This window comes from Lycorma delicatula, chromosome 2 (genome assembly GCF_047948215.1).
Source record: "Lycorma delicatula isolate Av1 chromosome 2, ASM4794821v1, whole genome shotgun sequence".
Taxonomy (NCBI): domain Eukaryota; kingdom Metazoa; phylum Arthropoda; class Insecta; order Hemiptera; family Fulgoridae; genus Lycorma; species Lycorma delicatula.
In genome coordinates, this window is record NC_134456.1 from 230,751,223 (window position 1) to 230,771,308 (window position 20,086).

The 20,086-nt window shown below is 30.6% G+C and overlaps 1 protein-coding gene across 1 annotated transcript; it reads left to right on the top strand.

Annotated features, from left to right (window-relative positions):
• Positions 1-4,404: 4,404 nt before the first annotated feature.
• Positions 4,405-19,615, top strand: Spase25 (Signal peptidase complex subunit Spase25). The gene is made up of 5 exons (XM_075357318.1): positions 4,405-4,560; positions 7,366-7,440; positions 15,463-15,596; positions 16,727-16,888; positions 18,552-19,615. The coding sequence occupies exons 1-5, from the start codon at positions 4,534-4,536 to the stop codon at positions 18,736-18,738; spliced, it is 585 nt and encodes a 194-aa protein (XP_075213433.1). The 5' UTR covers positions 4,405-4,533; the 3' UTR covers positions 18,739-19,615.
• Positions 19,616-20,086: the final 471 nt, after the last annotated feature.

The following is a 20,086-nucleotide window of genomic DNA, read 5'->3' on the forward strand; positions in this document are numbered from 1 at the left end:
AAAATCTTAACATTGTAATTCTAGGAAAGAATAGTGCCTGGAAGATTTTATAAGTTTTTGAAAAGAATATTCTTTTAAAATTTTTATTAAAAAAAGAATGATTTGAAACATCAAAATATTTCACTTATTATCAATTAAAGGGATTTTGATGCTTGAGGTATAAGCGATCCCAAAAATGTTCATTTTGACAAATTTTCTGTATGTCATTGAAGAAAGAATGTGTTTTGAAAAAAACAGTACAAATATCTCAACATTTAAATTAAGAAGGCTATTAAGAAGATTAAGGGGTTATTATGACATATTTAATAAACAATATTGACTAATTTACTTGACCTTGAAGATAGAGATTCATTTAAACAAAGGGTTTGAACGTAATATTTAAATTGGTATTTAAAGAGGGATTAACCTTATTTTTCACATGAATTAATGTAGAAAGGGTGTTTTATTAGAAAATAACATTTTCTAAAAGTTGTATCTTATTCTTTAAGATTTGACATAGAAATTTGAAAAGAGAAGTATCTACTTTATAAATATAAATATATTAAAAAATTATTGCATTTTTTCAGAATTTTTTTCGGCTGGTAATATTTTATACGATGAAGATGATGATTTAGAAAACAGTGACAGCGATGATGATACAGATCTACAATCTACCAGTTCTGATGAAAGCGATGTCATCAAAAAATTTTTTTCAAAGCTTTGTTCCCCACATTGAATTTAATTTTCTTCTAAATAAAATGTAACTTCAGTAAATTAATTTTTGTAAATTGAATAAATGTAATATGGTTATTACATTTTTTATGCAAGATGAAATTTTGAATTAATTTTTATTAGCTTTTGAAACTATAGTTTAGATAATATTTGTAAACTAGGTCATCTTTTATTAATTTGACAGGTATATATATATATATGTATTTTTTTTTTTTAAGTTTCTAACATTTAATAATAAAAATTAAAAATAAGAAAATAAAATTAATTGAATTAAAATAATTTATTTTTAATGTTTGCTTTTAATTATAAATATCTTTATTTATGTTTTTAGTTAACAGTAAAATAATAAAATTTTAATTATTAACTTAATTGGACTAGACTATATTAAAATGAATAGAAACTCATTTTCTTAGTTTCAATGATACTGTACAAATAATATTAATAAATTTTTAAAAATTAGTGCTTCTGTGAAGTGGAGCTCAATAGTGCTGTCAAGAAAAATGTGTTAATGAGCTGAGTGGATCTTGATGCGGGTGGGCTTGTTATACAACTAAAGATGAATGATTGCCCAACATGATATTTGGCTGATTTACTAAGGTTTTTTTTTAACTGATTTGGATTAAAATGTTTTTTATGCAGAATCTCTGTTGTGAGTCCTGATTAAATTATCCATTGCAATCTGAATTATGCTACAACTCTAGCTAGCTGTAACACTTGCCTTTCTGGAAATATGATAAGTCTTTACTATGCCATTTTGTCATTTCATCTTTGAATGCTTTTCTCATGTGCTCATTACTTATCTATTTTCACTTACAAAATAGATCTAGAGACATGAGAGATTGGCTCTTGTTAATTTTTACAAATTGTACTTTTAAAATTAATTACTAGTGTACGTAAGATTTAAAAGACAATATTAATGAGTCGTAGAACAATTGTAAGAATTCTTATTTTCTATCTTTTGGTCTACAACAGTCTGCAATGACTGGAGAATTATTTATGTTTTAATTTTTCCTTCAATTTACATTTTATATTGCATCAAATACACCAAATTTAGAAAAAAAAGTTGCATAATAAACAACCATGTATACAATATGAGATCAGTCTAAAAGTTTGCCATTTCACTCCATTAGCTATCATTATTTGGTAAATAATTATATGGCTAGTGTTTTTCTTCACAAGACATTTAAAACAATAGGAGAAAAACACACCTAAAAAAGCATTTGATAAATTTTTAACAGATCAGATGTATTATATTTACTTAAAGGGATTTTTTGAACATGCCAGTCAGCAGAATTTATATTTAATGCTGCGGTTGGAGAAGGTGATGGAATGGAAGAAGGAAAATTAGCAGAATTTTGCAAAGAGAAAAAATTATTTATAATCAACACTAGATTCAAGAACCATAAAAGGAGATGTATATATGCAAGTATCCCCTAGGGATACGGTAGACCAAATCTTATTAGGTATGGTAACAACAGAAATGGTAAGGAAATAGGAAGAAAGAAGGCAGTATAAGAATACACATAGGCAGGAGAAAATTAAACAAATATATATTCCAAATTAAGCAATGAGTAAGGAGGAGAAAGACAAAAAGCTAGGGAAAGGTGGTTAAAGGAAGATTACAATGATATTGAGGATCTAGAAAAGAAACGATTTGACGTTGAGAAGGTGAAGAGCATTCACTACTTTTGACAAATGTAAAGCAAATAGTAAAGAGAAAAAACGCTACAAGTAGAGAAAGGTGAAAGGAATAATTAGAGGACCTGTAAATTAAGGAAAAAACCTGAGGAACTAAACATAGAAAAGGAATGGGATCCAAAAGGGATAAAGAACCATTGTTATTAAGATGTGAAGTATAGAAAGCAATTAAAGAATAAAAAATCAACTGGAGTTGATGAACTTCCCATTATATTTTATAAATGCTTAAATGAGGAAGGAGTAGACGAAATGCAAGGAATATAGAGCACAGAGGAAAGAGTAGGTCTGTGGGTTATACTGTACAGTAGAGTAGTCTGTTACAGGCTACACAATACAAATTCTGAAGAAAAGTGGTACCTAAAAATATCCAGAAAATAGAATATTCAGTTCATGGTGTTAAAATAAATAAGAATTGTAAATTGGAGGATGGTAAGAATTACAGAAGAGAATGCAGAAGATTAACAGTTTGGCTTCAGGGAAGAGAAAAGAACCACAGATGCCACTGGGATGCTAAGGAAAGTTGGAAAGCTTCCTGAAGGAAAGAATGAATGAGTATGGAATTAAAATAAATACAGGAAAATGAAAGTAATGGAAATAAATAAAAAAGAGGGTTAGTGGTAAGGACATGTGAAGGTAAAATAGAAAAAGTAAAATATTATAGATATTTGGAGACAATGGTGGAGGGCTGGAAAAGTGCAATGGACTTAAAAGGAAAGATAACAATGGCAAAGCAAACCTTTAATTAGAAGAGGAAAAATCAATCTGAACTTAGAGAGGTTAGCCGAATGCTATGTATGGATGTGAAGCATGAATGATGAGGAGTAGGGAGAATGGCTGGATTGAGGCTTCATATTCGGAGAAGGATAGATGAAGTTCGGAATGAACAGTAAATAAAAAGTGAAAGAAGAATGAGCACTTATGAAGAAGGTATATAAAAGAAAAGGGAATTGGTTATGACACGTGGTTGAGGGAGTGGAATCTTGACAATTGCATTGGAAGGGTCAGTAGAAGGAGAAAGAAAGCGAGGAAGAAGTGTGAAGTTAATAGATGAGATAAAGTTCGGAAACTACAAAGGAGTACGAGCACTAATCTATATATAACTGGATAGAGTATCCCATGTATTGAAATTTGTAAAATTTGAAGCATAAACTAGCGCCACCAAATGAGTGGCTAGAAGTAAATAACATGAAACTGCGCATGCGCAGTAAAGAGGGGATAAAATCACGTAGTTAATATTATAATCGCACAAGCGTACAATAGTTTTATTTAGTTCCCAGCCATCCTAAATCCTATTTCAGCGCTGAAATAGGATTTCTTTATTTTCTGTTTTTAGCCATAGGAAACACTGTAAGATATTATTTCAGAGAATGATAACTATGAATGTAAATTAAGTGTATAGTCTTGTATTGATCGACCATAACTAAGATGTGTGGTTAATTGAAACCCAACCACCAAAGAACACCAGTGTCCACAATTTAGTATTCAAATCTGTATAAAAGTAACTGCCTTTACTAGGATTTGAACCTTAGAACTCTCGACTTCGAAATCAGCTGATTTGCGATGACGAGTTCACCACTAGACCAACCCGGTGGGTTGGGGGTGCTTCAATATTGAATTCTACATTATGCGTTAACAGGAAACATAGTGTGAAATTGAACCTCGGTAGTAGGAAGTAAATCTATCACAGATTCTAAGTGATTATTGTAACCATTACTGTTAAAAAAGAATGTATATTTCTCTTAATTACTTATTCGTTTCTGAACTGAAAAATTAGAGAGTTATACCTGCCAGAAGTGGTTTCTTTTATTGGATATGTTACATTTTTCCGTTTTGCGTGGTGTAAATGTTTTTATCATTTTACACTAAAGAAAAAAGTATTTGAAGATGGTTGTTCTATTAAACTAAGAACATATTTCTGCTGTGATCTTTATTTTTCCCCTAAAAAATGATTTCCGTTGGAATTGCTGTCAGTCTAATTGTTAGATTTACTGGAGTTCAATGGTCAAAGGTGTATTGCGTTAGTGGTGATGATATCTAGAAGTTCTTAGCTGTGTTGTAGATATTGATATCTGACACGTCTTGTAAACACGTCATTGTAGTTTTGTTGCAACTGAAGTTAGAGCTATGACAACAAAATCGAAAGATGCTACTGTGAGTATATTTTAACTTTGTTGTTTGGTATTTTTTGTTTGTTTTTTTAATTGATACTAATGATTTTTTGTTGATGAAAACGTCTGTCGGAGTGCTAACCTAAAACTATAGCATGGATAAAAACCGGTAGATTGGTTTTTTGTTGTAAATATATATATATATATTTTTTTTTTTTTCCAGTCCCGTTACATTAGATGAGCTTTAGATGCTGTTAGAGAGTTAAAAAACATTCTTAATTACCATCTTTACGATTATAATTATATTTACCACTTTGTAGGGTTACAAAATTAAACAATGGTTGTCTTAAATTAAAAATTAGTTAAGATGCCTGGTAGGGTTATAACCCGATGTGTTGAGTTCTTTAACATATGTAAAATAACCCAATTTCTGAATATCCAGAAATATGCATTCTAAATATTTTTTGGGACAATTGCTTCATCAACTCATTCGTCGTTATTATTTTAATATCAATGTATTAGCCCTTCAAAAATGTTCTTGTAAACCTTATTTTATATTCAAAAGATTAATTAAAAATATTTTATTATATTTTTAAATTATTTCCATTCTGATTTCTCAGGTATAATATTGTTTTCAGTTTATTTTCTTTATAGATAATGATTTATTCGTATTTTTAAATGCTTATAAAATATACAGCCAATGAAGTTTTTATAAAATAAACAGTTATTTTTTTTAAACATGTTAACTAACCTAACACTGATAGAAAAAAATTTTTTTTTCTAAGTGTGATACCATTTCTTGAATTGCTTTTTTGTATACATTACAGATCTGTAAATACAATTTTTCTATCACCCTTAGTTTTAAATAAATTTTACTTAAAGAAGTTAAGGGGAAACTTTTTTTTTGTCTTAAGTCATTTGACTGGTTTGATGCAGCTCTCCAAGATTCCCTATCTAGTGCTACTCGTTTCATTTCAGTATACCCTCTACATCCTACAGCCCTAACAATTTGTTTTACATATTCCAAATGTGGCCTGCCTACACAATTTTTCCCTCCTACCTGTCCTTCCAATATTAAAGCGACTATTCCAGGATGCCTTAGTATGTGGCGTATAAGTCTGTCCCTTCTTTTAACTATATTTTTCCAAATGCTTCTTTCTTCATCTATTTGCCGCAATACCTCTTCATTTGTCACTTTATCCACCCATCTGATTTTTAACATTCTCCTATAGCACCACATTTCAAAAGCTTCTAATCTTTTCTTCTCAGATACTCTGATCGTTCAAGTTTCACTTCCATATAAAGCGACACTCCAAACATACACTTTCAAAAATCTTTTCCTGACATTTAAATTAATTTTTGATGTAAATAAATTATATTTCTTACTGAAGGCTCGTTTAGCTTGTGCTATTCGGCATTTTATATCGCTCCTGCTTCGTCCATCTTTAGTAATTCTACCTCCCAAATAACAAAATTCTTCTACCTCCATAATCTTTTCTCCTCCTATTTTCACATTCAGTGGTCAATCTTTGTTATTTCTACTACATTTCATTACTTTTGTTTTGTTCTTGTTTATTTTCATGCGATAGTTCTTGCGTAGTACTTCATCTATGCCGTTCATTGTTTCTTCTAAATCCTTTTTACTCTCGGCTAGAATTACTATATCATCAGCAAATCGTAGCATCTTTATCTTAATCATTATCTTAATCTTATCACCTTGTACTGTTAGTCTGAATCTAAATTGTTCTTTAACATCATTAACTGCTAGTTCTGTGTAAAGATTAAAGAGTAACGGAGATAGGGAACATCCTTGTCGGACTCTCTTTCTTATTACGGCTTCTTTCTTATGTTCTTCAATTGTTACTGTTGCTGTTTGGTTCCTGTACATGTTAGCAATTGTTCTTCTATCTCTGTATTTGAACCCTAATTTTTTTTAAATGCTGAACATTTTATTCCAGTATACGTTATCGAATGCCTTTTCTAGGTCTATAAACGCCAAGTATGTTGGTTTGTTTTTCTTTAATCTTCCTTCTACTATTAATCTGAGGCCTAAAATTGCTTCCATTGTCCCTATACTTTTCCTGAAACCAAATTGGTCTTCTCCTAACACTTCCTCCACTCTCCTCTCAATTCTTCTGTATAGAATTCTAGTTAAGATTCTTAATGCGTGACTAGTTAAACTAATTGTTCTGTATTCTTCACATTTATCTGCCCCTGCTTTCTTTGGTATCATTACTATAACACTTTTTTTGAAGTCTGACGGAAATTCCCCTTTTTCATAAATATTACACACCAGTTTGTATAATCTATCAATCGCTTCCTTACCTGCACTGCGCAGTAATTCTACAGGTAATCCGTCTATTCCAGGAGCCTTTCTGCCATTTAAATCTTTTAATGCTCTCTTAAATTCAGATCTCAGTATTGAAAGGGAAACATAGTTAATTATAATTTTGTGGTTTCCTTGATGTTTTTCTTTTTTAAATAACCTCAGGCACATTCCTAATCCTGATACAATAAAATAGTGAAAAATTAGTTTTGAACTACCAAAACATAAGAGAACGCACTTACAAAATATGATTTTTTTCTGAGATGGTCTAGCAACCAATTTTTTTTCTGGACCACTTGGAATGGATGACCTCTATATAAATATATATATATATATATATATATTTTAAGTAATTGAAAAAAAATAATTTTATATTTTCAAGAACTTTTTTTAAGAAGTGCACATAATATAGGTTTAATATCCCTTACGTTGTTTTATTTTAATTTCTTACAAAACCTTTTGAAAATGACAGAATATTTCAAGTACCTTGTGTGATAATGTAATTCTTTGTTTATTTTTTAGGAGGCAAAGCCCATTAAAGTTAATAAGTGGGATGGATCAGCTGTAAAAAATGCCCTTGATGATGCTGTGAAAGAGGTATTTCAGTGTTTTTTTTTTTAAGTAAATAATGCATTTAAAATATTAACATATTTATATAAATAAACTATATTTTGTAATTTTGGATAGAAAACATTTTTTTTCCTGGTGATAGAAATAATAAAGAGGTCTGTATAGCTTTTGTATGTTATGTCATTAGATCTGAAAACATCAGATGAGATATATATGTTTTTATTTATTATATATATTGTCACCGAATGACTTTGACGGCACGTTGCATTTAATAACTTTGTAGTACCCCTGAGAAGGGCTGTTGTTGTCATTTGGCTTTGATGGCTTGTTGTAATTAATAACCTTGTGGTAGCTCTGAAAAGGGCTATTTTTGTTGTTAGCTCTGAGAAGAGCTGTTGGGTTTGGAAGCTGGTCTCCGGCGAAGTCAACTTGGCTGTAGTCAGGGAGCTCCAGCTCGACCATTGAAATGAGACCAGGCTACCACTCAGCAGCAGTTGGGTCCCCACTACAGCGTAGCAGTGGTGGCCCCCAGAGCCCTGCAGTGTCGGTCTGTGTTTGTTATCTTTTGCCGGTGCAACTGAGGCAGTTCTCCCTGAGCAATCCCACACCGGACTGGCTCCTGCTGCTGAGTCTGCTGGCCAGGGCGATTGAAGCCCAGCGAGCTGGAGCGGAAAGGTAGTGGGGCCGGCCAGGCCGATGGTCCAGCGGAGATGTTGGCATCCGCTGGGAGGTGCCATGTTGAGACGGCCAGGGAACTTCTTCTTCTTGGTCTTCTCCAGGTGGCGGTCGATGATGAATTAAAAAAATTCCCTCTCGTGCATGCTCTTTTATTGGAGCCTGAGAGTGGTGGGGCTACAGCGCCGCTATGGTGGGAGAATTGTGCAGTCATCTGCGCAGCGGGAGTGACGCTTGTACCAGCACTTACCTATACTGTGCTCCCGCTGACATCTGAGCTGTTACAGTTGTCGCCTGCCAATATTAAGTTAGGTCGTTGCCAATATATGTGGTAACAATATATATATATATTTATATACATACTATATAATATGTTATCTAATATATGCTTTTATTTATATGTAGGAATTAATTGGATTATCAGTTATCATGAAGATTTTTTACTTTGTTCAAATTGATAACAATTAATTGACAAATGAGATAAGATAATCAATGGATAATCCCATTTTTTTATCGTAAAATGTTTAAAATTTTTTTGTTCTCCTACATTTTTAATCAGTTATTGATGTTATCTTCATGAAACAGTAGTCAAATTGTCTGCTTTGAGTGTTTTTTAATTTCTTAACAATTGTCTGTTAATATTTTCAGAGAGTAAGGTATGTGGTAAAGCAATAAAAAAAGATTGAAAACTTGTTAAAAAACTTTTTCTGAATAGATTAAAATACTATTATGAATAAATTTAGATTTCATAATAGGTTCACTATTATGAATCGATTAAAATATCAATAACTGTTTTTAATCGTATTAATCCGAACAGTGAAGCTTGTATTTAGATATTCCTTTGGGCATTCTGTAATGCCATTGATGCCAGATTAGCAGCCATCACTTTCAAATTTCATTTGGTAGTTCATGGATTTATTTTTAAATTGACGTTACGTCAAATTTTTCTAATTCAGTTTTGAATATAAACAGCTTAGGGTACCCGTAAAAGTTTTATTTTGTTTAAGCGAGATATAAAATTCTATTCTACTTAGAAGTTTTGCTGCTTATTATTGTTATTAATATGGTCTAATAATATGTAACTCAGGTCTTGGGTTTTTCTTTTATAATAAAGCAAATTTTATTTATTCCACCTCCAAAATTATTCTGATGATATTTATAAATACGTTAAAACAGTATACCAAGAGTATGCTCTGTATTATTTTTCATATAAAAGCAGGAAAAGTGCACTTTTAGAGCTCTTTAACTCAATCTTCAGTTTCAGATAACATTGTCAGTTATTAATAAAGATTTAATTTGTTTGATACCCTTTTACTCGTTAGTTTTTGTGTACTTTTGCTACTTCATCCTTCACATTTATCATTTTATGTTTACTTTTGTATTTATAAATAAAATATTCTTCTATTGCTATTCTTTATAGCAGTAATATTTTTTTTTTGCAGAAAAAATATTTTTCTACCGCTTCTATTTTTCAATTCCTGGAAGAATCACCTTCATTATTTTTTCTGATGAAATTAAATTTTAGTATTCATAAGGAACAGTCAAATTCTGTATTGTTTTATATCGCATGAGAACAATAGCCTATCATCATATTAAAACTAGCCATATCTTTTTCTTGTTGGTCTATATCCATCTGTATTGGTATATATTTACAGTTGAGCCGGAGCAAATGACAAAAATGCCTGTAAAGGTTAATTTAATCTTGACACCAGCAGTTAAAAATTAATTCTTATAGCAGTTGTTGATTTTCTTATGCGACGTACTTTATTATATGATATATAACTTGTTAAAGTTATAATATTAGAAAATAAAATACATCACAAAAATAAAGTTTTTAAAGGAAGAAGAATTTCCTTTATATTTTCCTTAATGAATAAGGATAGTCTTTAGTGGCTGAAACATTTGCACCTGAAGTTTCATATCTAGTATTTTAATGATATGTGATCTAAACAGCGTCTTTTTATATGCTTTTATTTAACTCTTCTTCATGTATTGTTATTCTGTCGGGAGTGGGATCATCAAAACTTTGCCATCAATTTTTAATGTACTTACTACAGAATATTGAGCTCAAAATTGGCATTCACATTCATCGAGTATGACAATACAATTTGATACAATTTTCATGAATAAATTGTTTTCAATCGAAGTTTATTTGTTTCACAGATGTAATTTCAAATGTGTATAGTCGAAGTTGGCTGATAGAGAGAGTTCATGTTGTCTGCTAACATAATTCTTATGTGTTACTATGTTAATTGCTCAGTTTCTTGATTGTGTGTATTTATGTCGGCTTCATGTCAGCAGAGAAGTTCCATGTAGTTCTTCATGTCAATGATGTGTTTACTGGTTTTATGCTAAATAAGCTATTTTCTTGTATACCCAACCTGAGGTTGACATATTCTTTCTTTTGTTGAAAAGTTCTTCAAACAGTGTGTCTAAATTAAATTTTACAGAAAATCTGTCTAACTTGTGAACGATGAACAATCTCATTCTAATATAGCTTTGCATTGTTCTGATGTTCTGCTAGTCTTATTTATGATTGATGCTAACGATGACGTTCTAATTTTATCTTTATGTTTCCGTTTTGAGTTTGAAACCGCTGTTTTGTAGAAATATTGTCTTGAATTTTTTTATCTACTTTTGCATTGTGCATGTGTTCTTTTAACTCTTTATTCGTTTAGTCTTACTTTTTTTCTTCAAAACTTTAACATTTTTTTCTTGTCATTTTTGAGCTCTTTCTTATTCATTGTTGTAAAGTTATCATTTAATTTAATTTAATTTATTTATTTTTAACAGAAAATTATAATTGTAATTTACGGTTATGCTCTGATTACCACCAAACTTTTGTTGTAAAATAGTATTTTTAATTGAAACATTTTTTCATATTGAAAAACAGTTATTAAAAAGTGAAAATAAAAAGAGTCTGTTAGATAGATTTTTATTAAAAACTAGCAGACCCGGCAATGCTTGCTATGCTAGATTTGAGTATTTATATAGATTAAATGAACACAGTTGAAAGTTTGATAAAAATGAACAAATTAAACATTATGGAACTTCACAAAATTTAACCTTTCCCTTTCTCCCTTTTCCCCCTTTCTCTCTTTTCTATTTCTCTCTCTTGACCTTTTCACCCCTTTCCCCCATTTTCATTTTTACATATTGTCTTTCCCAGTTTTCTCCTTTTCATTTCCATCCCCTTTCTCCCTTTCCTTGCCCCATTTTTATTTTCCTTTTCCCGTTTTCCCCTTCTTCCCTAATTCCCTTTTCCACTTTTTTCCTCTTTCCCTTTCCCCCCGCGCGTAAACAGTTCAGCAGTTTTTTGGTCTATAGCGGACACACATATCGGAAACATTAAAATAGAATCGTAAAATATGTAGTATAGCTTGTGTTGCTTTTACGTCCAACAAATAGCACTGTTTTTTAAAAAAAGCATTTTTTACCTGTACGCGCGTATTCGAATGCAACGTTATGTCAAAATTTCAAAGCAATCTGTGAAGAACTTTCGTAGATTTAGGATTTTGAACAAACGAATATTTACATTTTTTTTATATAAATGAAATAATATTTGCCCTAAAAAAAGAAAAATAATGTAGCTTAAATTCAATGGAAGCAAAACATTAAATTATTTTCTTTCTGAAATTAATCTTAACTAATGAAAAATGTATATGAAATGACTTTCTTTGTGAAAATTATGTAGGTTCATTGAAACAAGAAAGTAAATAATTTTCTTTTACAAAATTCATATACAATTACATTCCGTGAATAGTAAAAACATTGGGCACCTAAATAACCAAATCTAATGATTGGATTGCATTACCTAAAGTACAAACCATCATCATAAATTTGATGTTTGCTTAAAATTAGCTAAGCATTATTTATTTAGAATACATCTGGTTAGGTACGTACCTATTTATGTACGAGAGATATCTCTAAAAACCATTGGGAAATTTCTCTCCTTAAAGTTGGCGAACCTGTGTCGTTCATGGCCTCGTTAGTAATGTATACGCTGCAGTGTTGTCTATAAGTTGTCGCGTTGTATTATCTTTGATTACGCATGAGTTATTATGTTATAAAATGAATAGGAAAATCGATGTTGCCGCCGACTATGAAATACGTGGAGTCATACGGTTTTTAAACCAGAACGTTAAGTTGGCTGAAATTCGTAGGCGGTTGTTTGCTGTGTACGGTGATAATGTAATGAATAAAAGAAACGTACAAAAATGGTGTGAAAGGTTTAGAAATAACAGAATTAATGCGCACGATGAAGAGTTCGGGGGAGGCCCTCGATAATCACCGAAGACTTGTTAAAACGCGTCGATGATGAAATAAGAAAAGATCGTCGCTCAACGATTTCCGATCTGGCCTTTCTTTTTCCTGGTACTTTAAGAGCTGTTATCAGTCGTATCGTTCCGTTTAGACTTTAGAAAGGTTTGTGCACGTCGGGTGCCGCATGTTTTAACGGAACTTCACAAAAAATCCGTATGGGATCTGCTTTGAAATTTTTTATGTGCTACACAGAAAAAGGTGATGAGTTCCTTAATTCATTTGTTACCGCCGATGAAACATGGATTTCGTATTACACGCCAGGGAGAGAATGGCGTCATCCTCAATCATCAACCAGACTGACAAAGGTCAAGCCATACCCATTTTGATACAAACTGATGGTCACAGTCTTGTGGAATCGGTTTGTAATACTGTAATCGATTTCATACCACATGGAATGACTAGATGTAGAAGCCTACTGTGAAACTCTACGTAAGTTACGGCGCACCATTCAAAATCGGTGACGTGGACGGCTGACTGACAGCATCATTCTGCCGCACCATAATGCATGTTCACATGTTGTGGGTCTGACACGTGATTTACTGAGAACATTTGGATGGGAAATTTACAATCGCCCACCATATAGTCCGGACTTAGCTCCTTCTGATTACCATTTGTTTGAGAAATTGAAAAACTTTTTGAGCTGTAAGCAATTCGCGAGTGACGGTGAAGTTTAAAATGCTGTTAATCAGTGGCTAAATGGACTGCAGAAGAATATGACAAGGGTATATTGAAGCTGGTGTATCGTTACAATAAATGTCATAATCCGTGTGGCAATTATATAGAGATAAGTAGTATAATAAATTTCTTAATCCATGTGGCAGTTATATAGAGAGTAGTATAAGGTGTGTAGTTAAGGAGAAACAAAATTATTTAAAAAGTTTTCAGAATAAATATTTTTACAATGAAATCGTATTTAGTTTAGAGATAACCTCTTGTACATACCACTATGTTTTGCTTTGCTAAATATTGCATCCATTTCTCATTTTACTTAAGAAACGTACACAAATGCATGAAAATTGTTTGATTAAATTTCATATATTTCTAATATTTGAAATAAGGATTAGATATTTTGAAAGAACATATAAGTAAGCATAAATGTAGCCATTCAGTATGATAAACTTTATTGGAATGTTTTTAAATGAACCAAATGGAAACATTGGAAAAAATCAGATACGTTGGAACAAATTTTGCCGATCATCATGCAATACGATTTTGGAAAAATTCAGAATTACTGTGGTTTATTTACATAAAATCAACTGTTGACTAAAAATGGAAGCTGTCCTAGACTTTTCTTATTTGTATAATGAAATTGTAAATGAATATTGTAAAGAAAATAATTCAAAACTTTCTTTCTATTAAATTAGATTAATTTTGTTAAGAAAATTTAATTGCTTGTTTCCATGAACCTAGATGATTTTCATTAAAAGTTATTTCATATGTAGTTTTCATTAGCACAAATGAATTTTATAAAGAAAATAGTTCAATATTTTGTTTTTGTTAAATTTAAATGGCTTATTTTTCTCTTTTTTAATGCAAATATCACTTTATTTATTTTAAATAAAAGGATGTTTAAAAAAATATTTTTTAAATATTTTTTTAAATTCTAATTCTAAATTGATCAAACGATCCAATTTCATGCACTTTCATAGAATGTTTCCTCAGTTTCACATCACTATCGTACTGTTGTCTGAAATATTGGCAATGCTCTTGCAAAAACAGTTCCCTGCTTAAGAGAAACTCAAGCTGATTATATTTGGTAATTTATACAATCCTTTAATGTTGTTTCTAGTTTTGATGTAGAATTTTCACAACCTCTATTTTCTTTAACTTCTTACTTCTTTTACATAATTTTTTATTAAAATTTTTGAGATAAAGTTCACAAAGCATGTTTGACAACATATGAAAAAAGTGAAATTTAAAAAAAATCTTTTAATTGCTTCTGTAGTAATGTTAAAAATCCTGTATTTGAGATTATAAAATGAAGAAATGAAATAGAGTGAAAGAAGAAATATTATTAGAAAAAAATATATATATGTATGTGTATGGTTGTACAAATACATGAAAGTATCCACAATCAGATGGAAATATCAGAATTTGACAACCAGTCCAGAGCACTCTGAGTCACTTGATGTAAAGTCCCCAGATCACCATCAAGCGCTCGAAGTAGGCACTCCGTAACAATATGTTTTATTATCTGGTCCTTTATTCTGCAGTTGCAGTCAGCAGTCTGGTGGAAACCCAGCTCTCCAAGGTGTAATCGCACCTCCCTTGACCTGTCCTAATGCGGTTTAGCTTCGACCAGGTTTGGCACAGTAGTTGGAATCTCAATCTTCTTTATTGGATCTTGAACCAGGTTAGCATTGTTGGGTGGACGTTCATTCCAGCATTGCCACCACTTGGAGGCCACGTCAACAGAATTGATACTTTCTAAATCAGCCCAGGCTGGTTTCCATGACCTTAGCCGAGTTGTTGGTAGTTCTTGTAGGGCATTGTACAAGGGAGAGTTCTTATGAGAAGTGATCCTCTTGAGTTATTGTCTAGCTGCTTTCCTCCTCAGATCTTGTGGAGCAATATTAGCCAGGACAGGCAACCACTGAATGGGAGTAGATGTAACAGTACCAGTGATAACCCTCATGGCCTCATTGAGCTGCACATCAATCTTTGTTGTGTGGGTGCTGTTTTCCCACACAGGGGATGTAATATTCACCAACCGAATACACAAGAGCGAGTGCAGCAGAGCGTAGAGTAGTAGTTTTTACATGAAGGTGCTGCTACACAGTAAGTATGCAGGAGAATTATTGGAATGCAAGAGATTCAATTGAAAGGAAAGGGCAAGTTATGGGCCAAGGAAATACTTTTATAATACTGTTGCAGGTACACCTATACAGGTAACATTAAATATACCTAGTCTTTGTATCAATCTATCACTTTAGTAAATTACATGGATCATTATCAGATTCCTACTTATATAAGTAGCTCTGACTTATGACTAATATACATATATATTAGCTATAAAACATCTTGTACATTCATTTTTTTTATTTGTTGCAGGTACTAACAGAAAAATTTAATTATGTCGAAAGTTTTGCATTAATGGATGGACGACTCATAATGTGCGGTTTATCAGTTGGAGTTGCTATGTTTGCTTTACTCTGGGACTGGCTTTATCCTTTCCCTCAGTCCAGGTTAGTTTAGTTCTTTAATAATTTGTCTTATAAAATGAGTGTTTGTGAAGAAAGGGCAGGCAGAATCTTTTGGAATGTTACATCCTTGAAAGCTTTTTGTTCAGTGAAAAATTATTGAATAGTCTAGCAAAATAATAGATGACAATTGCATAAAAAAGATACTAATATATACTAAACTATTTTAATTTTGGATTAGTTTGCCACTTTTATTACTTTATCAGTAACATAACGTACGTTGTTAGATATAACAGCTATGACGTCTGTTTTAAAAGTAATCATATCTTACCTTATACTTATCTACCCACCATAATATAGGACATATGTACAAAAATGTTGGAAAAATTTCCTCGGGAAACTCCCAAAAAATAAAGATTATTTCACGAGATTGTAATTGGAGACATTTATTTCTGTTTTCAGAGACTTACCTCTTACACTGAAAGAATTGGTAATGGTTTTACTCAGAATTAGTTGAGGGTGCTTTCCTCTTCTTTCCAGGTTTAGTAGGTCGCCAGTAGTACTGAAGTTGGTGAAAGCAGGCAAGATGAACTCTGCAGTTACACCCAGGACACCATTAAAGTATTTCTTTTATTCTACTTCAATTATCACGCAAATTTTGATCCATTGTTAATAATGGGGTAATTAAAAATTAGAAATAAATCAAACAAAAGGAATAAATAATCTGTAACAACCTAGTAAACCAAATGCGAGACCAGTAGTATACATAACCAAACAACATGATACAACAATTTTACGAACTCGTAATAATGTATAGGAATCGACTTTCATCTACTATCGAATAGTAATAGTGACGATAGCAACTGAAAGTTGATTGGTACCATAGCTTAACAATCCGATCAGATGATGTTTAATGTTACTTAAATCGATAATTGTTAATGTGCACATAAATGTTGCAATTATAACGATTCATTTAACAAACAACATATATCATTGTACTTGCGACGTTTGCCAGTTACAGGGTTAGTATAAATGTGTGTATAGTTAAATTTTAAGGCATGTAAATAAATGATATCTTACTTTTTCCTTTCTCAAAATGTTTAGTTTATATGCAGTATTGGTTTTATAAATTTTTATTTTTTTGTATTTATGTAATAATGTAATCTCTGTTTCAGGCCAGTTTTAATTATTTGTGTTAGTTTTTATTTTATATTGATGGGTCTATTAACATTGTACACCACTTACAAAGAGAAAGGTATTTTTGTTGTTTCAATACAAAAGGATCCGGTGAGCTTTGAACCAGATAATGTCTGGGAAGCAAGTTCTTATCTTAAAAAGTAAGCATTCCTTTTATTTAAAACTATTCAAATTCTAAATAATGTTTTTTTACATTAATTCTTGGTAAAGTATTTTTTTTAACCTGTTTCATACTGATAGTATTTTTGGCTAGTAATATTAATCATGTTTTACTAAAAATATTTACAATGAAAATTTACAATTTTCTTACTTTTTATTATTTTTATAGTGGCAGACTTTTTTCAGATTAGCAAAGTACATTTGCTGTTTCTTGTAAACCATTAGTTTACTGAAAAATTTAATTGTCAGTTTTAAAAAAAAAGCTTATCTTTATAAAACTGCAGTAAAGTATTTAGCCTTTTGGTGGGGGTCGAGTCAAAAGCACTGTGCTGTAGTTAAATTTGATGTGCAGATGATCATGAGGCAATCTTTTACTTGAATGACTTCTATATAATGATATAGGAGTCACTGAAGTTAAAGAATAGTACTGCCCAAACATTGGTAAAATGTGATCAAAGTTTTGGTTGACCATTGACAAGTGGAAGGGTCAATGTTAAAATTAAATTATTAATGACTTAATTACAAAAGTTGAACAGTAGTTAAGTATCATTTACTTAACCTAACATTCTTCATGATGGTAATTAACTACCATTGAATACCTGACCTGTGGAAATCACGTAACTGAAAACTATTTTCATAAAACTACTATTCATTTCTTGAATCTTATGCAGAAATTGTTAATAAAATTATTATTAGGTAGATTTCATAAGAAGCTACCTATTGTAATGGGTACCATGATTCAATTTCTGGAAAATTTTGACATCTTCACGTTTCACATACCCTAGATCCCAAAACTCCATCATTTCAAAAGTTTATATATATATTTATATATTTTTTTTTTTTCACTTTCTTGTGGACACGGTAACTGTTGTAATTTTGTGGCCCAAAATCTCAGTCGAGGGGCAAAATCGGTCTATGGAGGGGGGGTGTTTTTGAAAAAACAAAAAATATTGCTATAACTTTCTCATTAAGTAAAATATCAGATTCATTTAAAGTTCTTATTATTCTTTGGATAAGGGTCTAAAACTTATCTAAAATTTTTTGATATCACCTACCATTGGAGGGGGTGGAAAAAATGGGGTTCCAAAGACAAAAAAGAAATCATACCTCCCTTAAGAAGCACAGTATTGAATTGGTTTAAAGTTGTCGTTTGTTCTCTAAACATTACCTAAAACTTTTGTCCAAAACAATTTTTGATATGACCAACCCTTATGGCAGGCGATGACCAAAATGTTGCTGGAATTGTAAGAAGATGGGGCCTTTTCATATGCTAAATGTGTGAAACTTTTTACACATGCAACCATCATCGTATTGAGTAAATTTGAAGTTTTCCTTAACTTTGAGGTAGAAATCTTTTTTATCCCCTACTTAGCACTGGTGAAATCTACCTCCACCTTCTGGCATGCCAAAAGTGTTTTTTTATTATTATCATCACCATCTCCATCTGCCATCCACCACTAAAATTATATTCTTTTTTGCTAGTGTAGATTTCATAAAAAAATTACCTTCTGAGAGATTGTTGGTTTCTTTTTGTTTTTTTTATTTTGTAACTATTTTACATTAAAGGTGTTAAAAATGAATGGCTGTTATTATTTTATTTTGTTTGAGTACAGTTTTTATTAAATTATTGTTTTTTCTATTTAGGTACGATGATAAATATAACTTAGTATTGACTTGTCGTGATGGTAAAAGTGGAGCTGTTAGAGAAGCAACTATGGTTAGATCTGTTGCTAATTTTTTTGATGAGAATGGAGTTTTAATATTTGATCTATTGGAGCCTGAAGTGACTAGATTACATAACAGTTTACTTCTTGAAAGGAAAGATAAATAGCCTTATTTATTTATTTTTTGTATTTTACTTTGTGCTAATATAGGCACGATTCATGTTTTTCAACTTAAATGATCTTTTTTGTAAAGTTACAAATTATTTGTACTGAAACAATTGTTATAAAATGTATAATATGAAATATTTTAGAGTAAAATTTTGAAATATTTTAGTTTTTTTTTTTTGGAGTGTTAATAAATTATTGGTTATATCATTGAACTAAGTATCAACTTTGATGTGAATTAACTGTGAACCACAAAAAAACTAAACTTCTATTTATTAATTACAAGTGTATAGATTATTTTTTATGATAGAATATGATTTATAATATTTGTAAAATAAGAGTAACTTGTATAAAGTTCGGCTTTTTTTTCACTATTACGTATTGTTAATGTAAGTAGTAGTAGTACTAAAAAAATATTTATTATTTCTCTTGAAAAATATTAAAAAAATAAATTTAAAAAGTTATCTGTTGTGATATTAAGTAAAATTTTAAAACTGAATAATATATATATATATATAGTTTTGAATTTTTATTATTAGATGATGAAAACATTACAAATCTTTTTTCAGTATTTCTCCAAGAATTTATGAATAAGATTTTATGTATTATTTCTAATTGATGTGAGTGTTTATGAAAAACTAAATTATTTATTAAATATTATTTTATTATGTTTATAAATTCAGTTAAGAAAAGAATATGTAAGTAATTGGTATATTATTTCATGTGTGGTTTAATTATTTTACAAATGTGAGATACTGTCCTGTTTAAATAAGAAAATGTTACGCAAGAAAATTGTGTTTTTCATGTGAAATTAGAATATATTTTTTCTGTTTGTTATACTGGATGAAATCTACCAATAAAAAATTTTCAGCAACCTAATATCAAGAGAGACTCGTTTTGATTTTTATGTAATGTTCCAAATTCATTAAAAAGCTGCTTACAGTGTTGCTGAATTTTCCCAGGATTTTCATGGGACTTAAAATCCAATCTTTAATTTTGATAAATTTGAAAATTAAAGATTGTGCACTTTATTTAATTTATATATCCGTTTTATTATTATGTTATAATTAAAGAACAAAGTTTAAAATTCTAGAATAATTTGTAAATAGTTAAAATAATTCAATAAGAGGATTGTGATTTTCCCAGCTGTTTCATCATTCATTTACATTTCAACATAAAATGTTGAAAAATTAAAATCACACACTTTTTTGAGGGAGGTGAATGAAGGCAGTTTTTGCAAAATTTTTCTATGCTTTTTTTTTGTAATTGTCGCTTGTAAAATTATTAAACCAATTTTCTACATATATACAAGGTGATTCAAAGAAATGGGAAATTAAAAAAATTAAATAA